The 11,563-nt window shown below is 53.5% G+C and overlaps 1 protein-coding gene across 1 annotated transcript; it reads right to left on the bottom strand.

Annotated features, from left to right (window-relative positions):
* Window positions 1–6,640: 6,640 nt before the first annotated feature.
* On the bottom strand, window positions 6,641–8,129 carry LOC109780743 (uncharacterized). The gene has a single exon (XM_020339323.4). The coding sequence runs from the start codon at window positions 7,968–7,970 to the stop codon at window positions 6,792–6,794; it is 1,179 nt and encodes a 392-aa protein (XP_020194912.1). The 5' UTR covers window positions 7,971–8,129; the 3' UTR covers window positions 6,641–6,791.
* Window positions 8,130–11,563: the final 3,434 nt, after the last annotated feature.

Here is an 11,563-nt window from a genome sequence, read left to right as displayed (position 1 = left end):
CACGGGTTGTGTGTGGGCAGACATTAGAATTGCCCACACGTGTGGGCGCGGCTACTTCGTGCCACACGCCCAACAAGTACTACTCATCTCTACCCCGCGCGTGTGGCACGAAGCAAAATGCCCACACGTCCTGGCGTAGCTACGTTAGGTACCCCGCCGGATGACAATTTAGTTGCCATCCTGGTTGGCAGATGTAGTTATCTGGGATGGCAAGTGTAGTTGCAAAAGCATGGCAACTCTATCTGTTTTGGTTAACTATAGTTGCCATGTCTAATTTCTGGTAGTTGCCGCGTGTAATTAAACCGTAGTTGCCGTGTGTGATTAACTACTTGCCACATATGGTCAAACAGTAGTTGCCATGTGTGTTTACCTAGTTGCCACGTGTGGTCCAACCATAGTTGCCATGTATTGTTAATCACAGTTGCCATGTGTGTTTATCTGGTTGCCACGTACGCGCAACTGCAGTTGCCGTCTAGCAAAGAATCACAATTGCCATGTATGTTTACCTAGTTGCCACGTTCGCGTAATTGCAGTTGCCATCGACAACGTAGGAGTGTTTGTGCGGGCAAAAAGCTGTTCGCCCACACGCGCATGAACTAGGTGGTGGCTGTGTGGGCAGAATCTAGTTCGCCCACACAGCGCAGCTGGCAGACAGCGTGGTGCGGGCGTGTGGGCAAACTCTCCGACGCCCACACACCAGCCCCGTCCTACGTGGCACACCAAATCCACCTTTTCGTGTCAAGATTCCTGCAAAAGACAGTGAACGACGATCCAGGCGTGTGGGCGAGTTGGGGAACGCCCACACGTGTGGGCATTAGTGTTTCCGTAGAAAAAAGATTTAAGAGTTATGAAAATTGGTGACGACACACAGAGGCTGGTTCAGAACTTCAGATTCCTGTATGTACATGGATAGCATTGGTGTGCAGACACGAAGTTCCTAGCACTAAGAGCATCTCCACTTCGGCATCCCAGGGATGAAAATAGTGTCTTCTGAGGGCGAGCAGGCGTTATTTTCGTCATGGGGGCGGTCGGGTTCCCACGCGCCGCCCCAAGTTGGCCCCCAGACGCCCTTTTTGAAAAAGAAATTGACTAAAATTTAAAGAATTTGGACAAAATTTGGATGAAATTCATTCATATTTGTACATAATTTAAAAGACATGACTTAAAACCTAAAACTACGCCGCCGCCCGCCGTCCCGAGCCTTCTACATGCCACCGAGGAGCTTGTAGAAGGCCGTGTTGTCGCCCCCGTCGCCGCCGTCGTTGTCGTCGCCCTGCACACTGCCGTCCTTGCTGCAACCCTGCCCTGGGTCGCCTTGGCGGACGGGGTTGGTAGGCGGCGATGCCTCGTCGTCGCTGTCCTCAAGGACGATGACGCCGGTCTCGTCGCGGCCGCGGCGCCGAGCGGCGATCGCCTCGAGGGCGCGGCGCTGGCGCTCCAGCTCCAGCCGTACGTAGTCGTCCCGCACCCATTTGAAGCCGGCCTCGTCAGCGGCGGCCATTCCTCGTGCTCCTTCTTCACGGCGACGATCCCCGGCTCGGCCTTCACGGCGACGAGCCCCGGTTCGGTCTTCACGTCGACGAGCCTCGGCTCGGTCTTTGGCTTGATGAGGCGGGAGGAGGGAGGAGAGGGGCCACCGCGGGTGCGCCGCCCGAGTGGCGTCTCCATGGGCTCGCCCTTGATGGGGGCGAGCGGGGCGAGCGTCGGCGACCCGGAGGAGCGGGAGGAGGAGGAGGAGCCGCCCGCCATGCGCCTCGGCAGCCAAGAAGAGCGGCCGCTTCGGCGGGGGACCGGGGCCGGGCCGTCGGGTACTCGAGTGGCGGCTCGTTCCCACCCTCGAGGTGCTCGAGGACGGCTTGGAGCGTGCGCCCGGGGATGCCCAAACACAGGAGGCGACCGTCGGTGTTCTAACAGCCCCTCACCGGCGCGTTGTTGGTGGAGGCGAGCTGCTCCTTGCTACCTCTTGAGCACTGCGTTGGTTTTTCCTTAAAGAGGAAAGGGTCATGCAGTAAAGTAGCGTAAGTATTTCCCTCAGTTTTTGAGAACCAAGGTATCAATCCAGTAGGAGGCCACACTCAAGTCCCACGCACCTACACAAACAAATAAGAACCTCGCAACTAACGCGATAAATGGGTTGTCAATCCCTTCACGGTCACTTACGAGAGTGAGATCTGATAGAGATAATAGGATAATATTTTTGGTATTTTTATGATAAAGACTAAAAGTAAAGAAAGCAAAATAAACGGTAATAGAAATAGCTTGTTGTTGGGAGATTAATATGATGGAAAATAGACCCGGGGCCATAGGTTTCACTAGTGGCTTCTCTCAAGATAGCATAAGTATTACGGTGGGTAAACGAATTACTGTCGAGCAATTGATAGAATTGAGCATAGTTATGAGAATATCTAGGTATGATCATGTATGGCATCACGTCCGTGACAAGTAGACCGAAACGATTCTGCATCTACTACTATTACTCCACACATCGACCGCTATCCAGCATGCATCTAGAGTATTAAGTTCATAAGAACGGAGTAACGCTTTAAGCAAGATGACATGATGTAGAGGGATAAACTCATGCAATATGATATAAACCCCATCTTTTTATCCTCGATGGCAACAATACAATACGTGCCTTGCTGCCCCTGCCGTCACTGGGAAAGGACACCGCAAGATTGAACCCAAAGCTAAGCACTTCTCCCATTGCAAGAAAGATCAATCTAGTAGGCCAAACCAAACTGATAATTCGAAGAGACTTGCAAAGACAACCAATCATACATAAAAGAATTCAGAGGAGATTCAAATATTGTTCATAGATAATCTTGATCATAAACCCACAATTCATCGGATATCGACAAACACACCGCAAAAAAAGAGTTACATCAAATAGATCTCCAAGAGAATCGAGGAGAACTTTGTATTGAGATCCAAAGAGATAGAAGAAGCCATCTAGCTAATAACTATGGACCCGGAGGTCTGAGGTAAACTACTCACACATCATCGGAGAGGCTATGGTGTTGATGTAGAAGCCCTCCGTGATCAATGCCCCCTCTGGCGGAGCGCCGGAAAAGGCCCCAAGATGGGATCTCACGGGTACAGAAGGTTGCGGCGGTGGAATTAGGTTTTCATGGTGCTCTTCGATGGTTTGGGGGTACGTAGGTATATATAGGAGGAAGAAGTAGGTCGGTGGAGCCACGAGGGGCCCACGAGGGTGGAGGGCGCCCAGGGGGTAGGCGCGCCCCTGCCTCGTGGCCACCTCGTCTGTTGCTTGACGTCCACTCCAAGTCCTTTGGATCACGTTTGTTCCAAAAATCACGCTCCCGAAGGTTTCATTCCGTTTGGACTCCGTTTGATATCCTTTTTCTGCGAAACACTGAAATAGGCAAAAAAACAGCAATTTGGGCTGGGCCTCCGGTTAATAGGTTAGTCCTAGAAATAATATAAAAGTGTATAAATAAGCCCATTAAACATCCAAAACAGAATATATAATAGCATGGAACAATCAAAAATTATAGATACGTTGGAGACGTATCACTCCTCGTGGCGGCATCGGAAGTACGTCGTCCACCAAGCATGGTTGTCGGCGACGCTCCGGAAGGCCTCGCAGCTCCTCCGGCAGGGACGCCCTGAACGCGCGCGATCTCAGCAAGGCGGCAGCCGACGTTGGGGGGACGGGTACGCCTCCTGCGCTAAGCCTCCACGAGCCCGGCACGCGCATGTCAGGCGGCGTCGGGTAGTTCGCCTCGTGGAGGAGGTACGCCTCCCACTCGTGAAGGTGGCGAGCGGCGAAGCCGTTGGCCGCCGCTCCATCGCCGGGGAATCGGTGGGCCATCGGCGGTGGCTACAGACAGGGAGAGAGGTAGAGACATGGGGATTCGGCAGCGAGAGCTGAACTGCGGCGAGGGAGTGTGCGGCCAACAGCGAGGGAAAGTGGTACTTATAGCGGCGAGCGGGCGGCAGCCTTGTGGATGCGTGGCAGCGCGCCTTCACTGCGCCGCCGAGGAATCAATGGAAGGCTGACCGGCGACAGCCTTCACATTGATTCCCCGCGGGAAAACGAGGCGATGGGGACGACGAACGCGCCTAGTCGCTGACTTGACGGGTCCCCCGGTCTTTCGCGGCAAAAATGCTTCCCCGGGTGCCCCCCAGCACGCCTGGTTCGGCCTGGGCTTCTGTTGGCGGGACTGGGCCCTTTTTTCTTGCCAGCGAGGGGGGGTGGGGGAGGAGTGGAGATGCTCTAAGAGCATGTCTAACAGAGCCCTCAAACTAGTCAAACCCTCAAAATAACTACCAGTTTGAGGGTTTAGCAAAAAAAGGCGCAGATCAGTACCCTCAAATCCCTAAACCCTCAAAAAAATTCCAGGACGGACGCTCAAGTTCGAGGCCAACCTGCACTAGTGAGGGTTTGGGGCAAGTTGAAGGCCCCACCCTCACTTGGTCAACTCTGTGCGCGGGAGGGAAAATTCCCAAGCCTCCTCTCCCCGCCGCCGGCTTCATCCGCGCCACCGCCGCCCGTTCTTGTCGCCGCCGCCGGCCATGGAGCCCCTCCAGCCCCCGGCCACCCCCTCCGCCGCCGGCTTCATCCGCGCCCGCGCCCGTGCCCGCCCCCACTCCGCGCCTCCCGCCTCCGGCCACCTGGACCGACGCCCGTTCTTGTCGCCGCCGCCGGCCATGGAGCCCCTCCAGCCCCCGCCCCCACTCCGCGCCTCCCGCCTCCGGCCACCTGGACCGACGCCGCCGTGGAGGAGATGGTGGAGGCCACCCACATTGGCCAAAAATGGAGGCGGGCGGGCACCCACGTCGTGCCAAGCAAGCCGCCCGTGCCTGCCCCCGCGGCGAAACCGGCGGGGAAGGCGGCGAAGCCCGCCAAGCCAGCAACCTCCACCGCGGCTGCTCCCAAGAGCAAGGAGAAGTAGCTTGCAAGCCGCAAACGAGGGGCAGAGCATATTGCGGCACCGCCGCCGCCACCGCCGAGCACGGGCGCTCCAACACCGCCAACCGCGACCGACGTGTTCAATGAAATGTCCGCACCAACCGTGTCATATAGGGCCTTGCTCGATGACGCGGAGGTGAACATTGGGTCTCCTCCACTTGCTTCCTTCGACTTCCATGTTGAGGAGCCGGAGGGTGAGGAGGAGGAGGCGGGTGAGGAGGAGGAAGAAGATGAAGATGTCACCGAGATCGGAGAGGAAGTGTTTGAAGCGGGAGGTGGTGCTCGAAGGCCAATTTGCACGCCGAACTACACGGAGGTTGAAGATGTCCTCTTGGTCAAGGCTTGGTCGCAAGTGGGGTTGGATGCGGTCACCGGCACTGATCAAACCGGGAAATGTTATTGGCAACGCATTGAGGACAGGTATTGCAAGCTGAAACCCAAGACTGCCACATTGAAAGCTCATTCTTACAGATCGCTTCAAGGCCGGTGGGAGTTGATGAAACCCGCTTGTGCTCGTTGGAGTGCGGCTATGGATCAAGTGAGGGATCAACCCCCAAGTGGCTGCGTTGAGAGTGATTATGTGAGTACAAATATCATGCTTATTACTTGTTGGTTCATGCTTTATTTACTTGTTGGTTATGCTTGGTTGTGATTTTGATATGCTTCCAATGATGATATGTTTTAGGAGAAATATGCCGACTTGAGGTACAAGGACATGGCCGGCTCCAAGGGCAAATCCTTCCCATTCAAGCATTGTTGGGCATTGCTCCAACATCTTGACAAATGGAAATTGAGGGATCAAGAGAGTGCACCGAAGAAATCGGATATGCTCAAAATGGATGATAGTGATGAAGAAGGAAGAAACCATGACAAGCCCGACAGAACCAAGAAGGGAAAAGAAAGGATGAAGATGAAAGCGGAGGCATCAAGCTTGAGGGAAAAGATTGATCAAATGATCAAGTCAAAGGAGACATTGACAACGAAGGCATTGGAGACAAAGCTTATTATCACCGAGAGAAAGAAAGAGGTGAAACTTGCACAATTGGAAGCAAGGCGAGAAGATGCCAAGCGCAAGGCCGACATGGAGGAGAGGATGATCAAGCTCAAGGAAGCAAAAGCATGGAAGGAGCTCATGGCCGAGGAGAAGAGCACATGATGATGTCTAGAAAGGACATGGATGAAGAGCAATTGGCGTGGTGGAAGGAGTACAAGGAGAACATCGCGGACAGGAAGAGGCTACTGCGTGGTGCTGGTGGTGGTGCGTCGTCTACTCTCCGAGGTGAGTCTCCGATGAGTGGTGGAGGCGATGGATATGTGGACAACTTCACCGGTGCTTGAAGTTGTTCGTACGTTTTATGTTTTGCAAATGATGTCTCTGATGACTATGTGATGATGATCATTTGCACGCTGTATGTTTTGCTATGATGTCCATGGGATTTACTATGTGATGATGATGATTTGCAAGTTTGTTTCATGTATGTGATCATGATCATTTGCAAATTTGAGAGTGATTTATGTTGCTGTCCTGTTTTGAAGGTTTGAAGGCCGGGGCACAGATCAGTGTCCTCAAACCAACCCTCAAAACAGCCTTCAAAACGACATTTTCTCAGCCCTCAAACTGGTTTTGAAGGTTGAGTTTTTTAGGGCTCTGTTAGACATGCTCTGAGGACTTTGGATGAGCACTGCACAACTCGTAGACACGCATACTGAACGCAAGAAGAGTTTCTTCCACATCGCTGCCGCAACTCATATGCAAGAATTCAAACGACGCCTTGCAATTTTTTTTAAAAACATTGAGGGAGACGCCTAGCAATTTAGCAAGACTAAAAACGGACATTGATCAGGATCAAACTCATTTTCAGTGTGAATAGACCGGCGTGAACCAGAAGCACGGCCGGTTGTTTCCCTCCGCCCTGGAGAGGGACTCGACGACCTCGATCTTCTTGTGCTTGCCGGCGAGGCTGTACGCCCGAACCCCGGTCTCGCCGCCCTTGAGATCCTCCGCGTAGTAGATGGTGCTGGGCCTCAGCCCGGGGCACTCCCTCGTGGACACGGCCACCGCGCTGGACGCGTCCACGAGCACCGCGACGTCGCCTATGTCCTCCTCCTCCTCCCACGTCCCGCCGCACTCGTCCAGCACGCGAAGCACGAACTCCCCGCCCTCGCCATCCACCGCGGGGCGGACGAACTCCACCTGCATCAGCGCACCGCCTCCCGGGGTCTGCACGAGTAAGCTGCTCTTCAAGCCCGAGGTCGGCCTCCGCGTCATGGACGGGATGATATCCGGGGACGCGGAGCTCAGCCCGTGCAGCTCCGGGAAGACGTACACCAGGCCAAAGCGGGTGTTGGCGTAGAGCAGGCCGCGGTGGAGCGCCAGGTCCACAACGGCGGGGATGCTGCTCTGCTTCACGGATTTCCAGGTGCTGTCGCCGGGACGAGCGGTGGCCCACTGGTGGCCATAGCGATCAGGGTAGTAGATGACGATCACCATCGCCCCGCCGCCGGGCGTGGGCACCGGGACGGCCTTCCGGATCAGGCTGTCGTTGTGGTGGATCAGGCCGTCGATGGAGCAAGCGCGTGGGTCGCGTTTGAGGTGGACAACGAGGCCGGCAGGGTTACTCTCGACGCGGTCGGCGAGGGGGAGCGCGGCGACGGGGGGCAGAGGCGCGCGCCGACCGGTGGCGAGGTCGAGCAGGTGCATAGCCCCGCGGTCGTCGGCGGCCACGATGACGCCGCGGGAGGACCCGAGGGGGAACAGGCGTCGGTCGTGCGCGCGGCCGAGGCGCGCGGGGAGGGTGACGACGGGGACCTCGCTGTCGCGGCAGATGACGAGGCGGCGAAATTCCGGGTCGGGCGCGTCGGCGGGGAGGAGGAGCCAGGGGCGGTCGGGGCGCGGGCGGCCGCCGGCCGAGGAGAAGGTGGCCGCGGCGGCGCGCCAGGAGGCGCAGACGGCGCGGAAGGTGCGGAGGTCGAGGGAGGGGAGGCGCGGGACGAGCAGGAGGAGGAAGTCCTCGTGGAGCCCCGCCCAGTCCGCCATGGTCGCCGTCGAGGGGGGTTGCCGGATTGGATTGGGGTTGGTTTATGAGGGGAATCGATCGCGGCGGAGCAGAGTTTTACGGGGAGCGGTTGCCGATTTGGGGCGGGGGAGGACTCCCGATTGCTTATTTCCTACGCGGAGACGGACGATTTTAGCGTACCGCTTAAGCTGACACTGTTAATTGGATCGTCCGATAAGATGGGGCCGTGGCAGCCCAAGCCCAACATTGCCTGGCCCTATAAGCATACTTATTTTTTCTCTCATTGTTTCCGTGCAGCCTATTTTCTTCGATAAAAACAACATATTTTTTTTCAGGAAAACTTCCGATCTATTTATCAACTGTCAAGGTAGTACACAGAACACTAGAAATAAAATTTACATCTAGGTCCGTAGACCACCTAGCGACGACTACAAGCAATGGAGCGAGCCGAAGGCGCGCCGCGATCATCGCCCATCCCTCGTCGGAGTTGGGCAAACATTGTTGTAGTAGACAGTCGAGAAGTCGTCGTGCTAAGGCCCCATAGGACCAACGCAGCAGAACAACAACCACCGCCGATGAAGAGAAGCGTAGATCGAAAGGATCCAACCTGCAGACGCACAGGCGTAGACGAACGAAGACCGGATCCGGTCGGATCCACCGAAGACAAACGCCGACCGGATCCCACGAGACCCGTCGAAGACAAACCTCCACACGCCTTCCGACGATGCTTAAAACATCACCACGACGGGGGCAAGACAGGGAGGAGCTTATTCCACCTTCAAGAAGTCGTCGTCGTCTGTCTTCTTAACCATGGCACAAACCCTAACAGAACTCAGAAAAGCACCTAAAAATGGAGCCCTCCCGCTGGCAAAGGCCGGAATCCACCGCACCTCCATGGTCCAAGGACCGTAGGAGACGAGGCGGACCGGCGCCGGCGCCAGCGAGAGGCAGGGAAACCCTAGATGAGTTCGCAGAGAGCAAGAGCGAAGGGGTACGCCCGGTGTAGCATATGAAGCAATAGGATGCATACACCCATGTATTGTACACAAAAATAAAAATAAAAGAAGTGAAAAAAGAGAACATGACATCGGGTGTCATGTTGAAGTTTTGAACAATGCACTACAACCAGCAACAACATCAACCATTACCCTAGACAAACATGTGGAATGCGAGTAAGGTTCTCCAAAACCAACATCTCTGCAAAGAAAACAATGTGCAAGTACCACCGTCGACAAATCTAGACACGAAAGTCTAGGTTAGGAGTTTCCAACCCAAAGAAAAAAGTCTGAGCAAAATGCAAGCAATGCTTCCAAGAAGGAAATATAATGCAAACACCCACATTGTAAAGTTCAACCAATGAAGCCCACGAGTAGGGGGGTTCACGTGAGAACTCGAACCCTGACTCGAAAAACATCACTAGACTGATGTCATCCTAAGCTACAACATTCACTTGCTAAACCAACACCTCCATACACACCTGGAAACAACCGTTCATGTGCATGGCCTGACATGAGTCGCCAGACGATCGTTGGTCATGCCCACGTGAGGAAGCTACCGAGCAGCAATAGGAGCCCCCGCTACCACAAAGAATGACCTCTACCACTACACATATGGCATGAACCAGCTACACCGAGAGGCGCCAAAAGCCACAATAGCCTCTCCAAGTGCCCCATGCAGACCTCTCCACTCGAAATTAACGACTAGTCTAGGTTCGATCTAGTAGGCCAATGCTCGTCCAAAAAATGCCATCAGGGCTAGAGGGAGAAACCCTCCCCAAGACCCTTCAATCACCACTCCCATCCCACGACATCGGTCGGCACCGTCACTATGCAATCTGAAGGATAACCCACTTCCTCACCAAGATCCAAACAATGATGCTACGCCAGTATCGCATCACCCTTGAGTCATGCTTCACTGTTGTCATTGTGCCTCTACTGTGTCACTAACACATCTCAAGCCGCCACTGCTATGTTATATCACAACACACGTAGCTCACCAGGCGCCTTAGAACCACCCAAGCCCTACCGTCGTCGTCGGTCGTATGAGCTTTGCCTCGATCACCACGTGTTTCGTCTATCTGAATGGATTGGCACACCTCTTGTATGCTGCTTCAAAGTTAACTATTTTTTGAAGGAAAAAATATTGAGTGAACATTTGGGGTAGGGGCATTCAACATGATAGGCTTCAGCATGTCCATTGGAACGCGCCATTCCTTCTTGATGTTAGTCCTTGCATATCCTTTTAACCCTTAAGTTCGCTAAAAGAAACTTTTTTTAAAGTTGTAGATGTATGATTTAGCGGTGTCTTCTCCTACGAGAACTCGATCGCAACATCTTGAAAGCAAGATCCATCAATTTTACAGAGTAATTTCTAGTGAAAACTTATTATGTACAACAGGACAGGGTCATGACTCTTTTTCTTTTCCTCACGCAAAGGTGGCTAGGGGAAAGTTCTACTCCCTTACAAGCTCCACCGGCTAGCCCATGGATTATCCTCTCCCCTCATGTCGCCTTCACGACTAGTGATGGGGAGGGGAATCTCGGTGTCTCGCCTCCGGCTAGTAGTTTAAGTTAAGGTTTTTTAGTCCTTATAGGGGCGACGCTCGGTCGACTAACGTCGCTTCATCTTTAAGTTTATCTTTCGGGCTTTGACCCTCCTCGCCCATCGGGATGGACTAAAAGGAGCTATGGCATACATTCTTGCCCTCTCCTTGGGGCGGTGAGGTTAGGTTTTCTCATCGCGTGTGCGCGAAAGCAAGATATGGTGTCAAAGCGCTTCAGATCGATTTATGGTTTCAATGGCGATGGCTGCGGCTCCAAGACGCTGGTCCTTAGGGTCACGTGCATGAAGACGTCCCAACTGTCATCGACAAGGTCAGACCAGGTCTGGGATGGGAGTGGCGATAGCAGATTAGCATTCCGTCGGCAACTCGTTCTGGCGACGATAGTGGTTGTTCAGTAGTCCAAAGATCTCAATGTAATTTTTGGTTACGTTTGGGATGGTTTGTACTTTCGGTTGTTGGAAATATGCCCTAGAGGCAATAATAAAATGGTTATTATTGTATTTCCTTGTTCATGATAATTGTCTATTGTTCATGCTATAATTGTATTAACTGGAAACTGTAATACATGTGTGAATACATAGACCACAACATGTCCCTAGTAAGCCTCTAGTTGACTAGCTCGTTGATCAATATATGGTTATGGTTTCCTGACCATGAACATTGGATGTCATTGATAACGGGATCACATCATTAGGAGAATGATGTGATGGACAAGACCCAATCCTAAGCATAGCACAAGATCGTGTAGTTCGTTTGCTAAGAGCTTTTCTAATGTCAAGTATCATTTCCTTAGACCATGAGATTGTGCAACTCCCGGATACCGTAGGAATGCTTTGGGTGTACCAAACGTCACAACGTAACTGGGTGGCTATAAAGGTGCACTACAGGTATCTCCGAAAGTATCTGTTGAGTTGGCACGAATCGAGACTGGGATTTGTCACTCTGTATGACGGAGAGGTATCTCTGGGCCCACTCGGTAATGCATCATCATAATGAGCTCAATGTGACTAATGAGTTAGCCACGGGATCATGCGTTACGAAACGAGTAAA

The sequence above is a fragment of the Aegilops tauschii genome, chromosome 4 (assembly GCF_002575655.3).
Source record: "Aegilops tauschii subsp. strangulata cultivar AL8/78 chromosome 4, Aet v6.0, whole genome shotgun sequence".
NCBI lineage: Eukaryota > Viridiplantae > Streptophyta > Magnoliopsida > Poales > Poaceae > Aegilops > Aegilops tauschii.
This window is presented reverse-complemented; position numbering and strand designations above follow the sequence as displayed.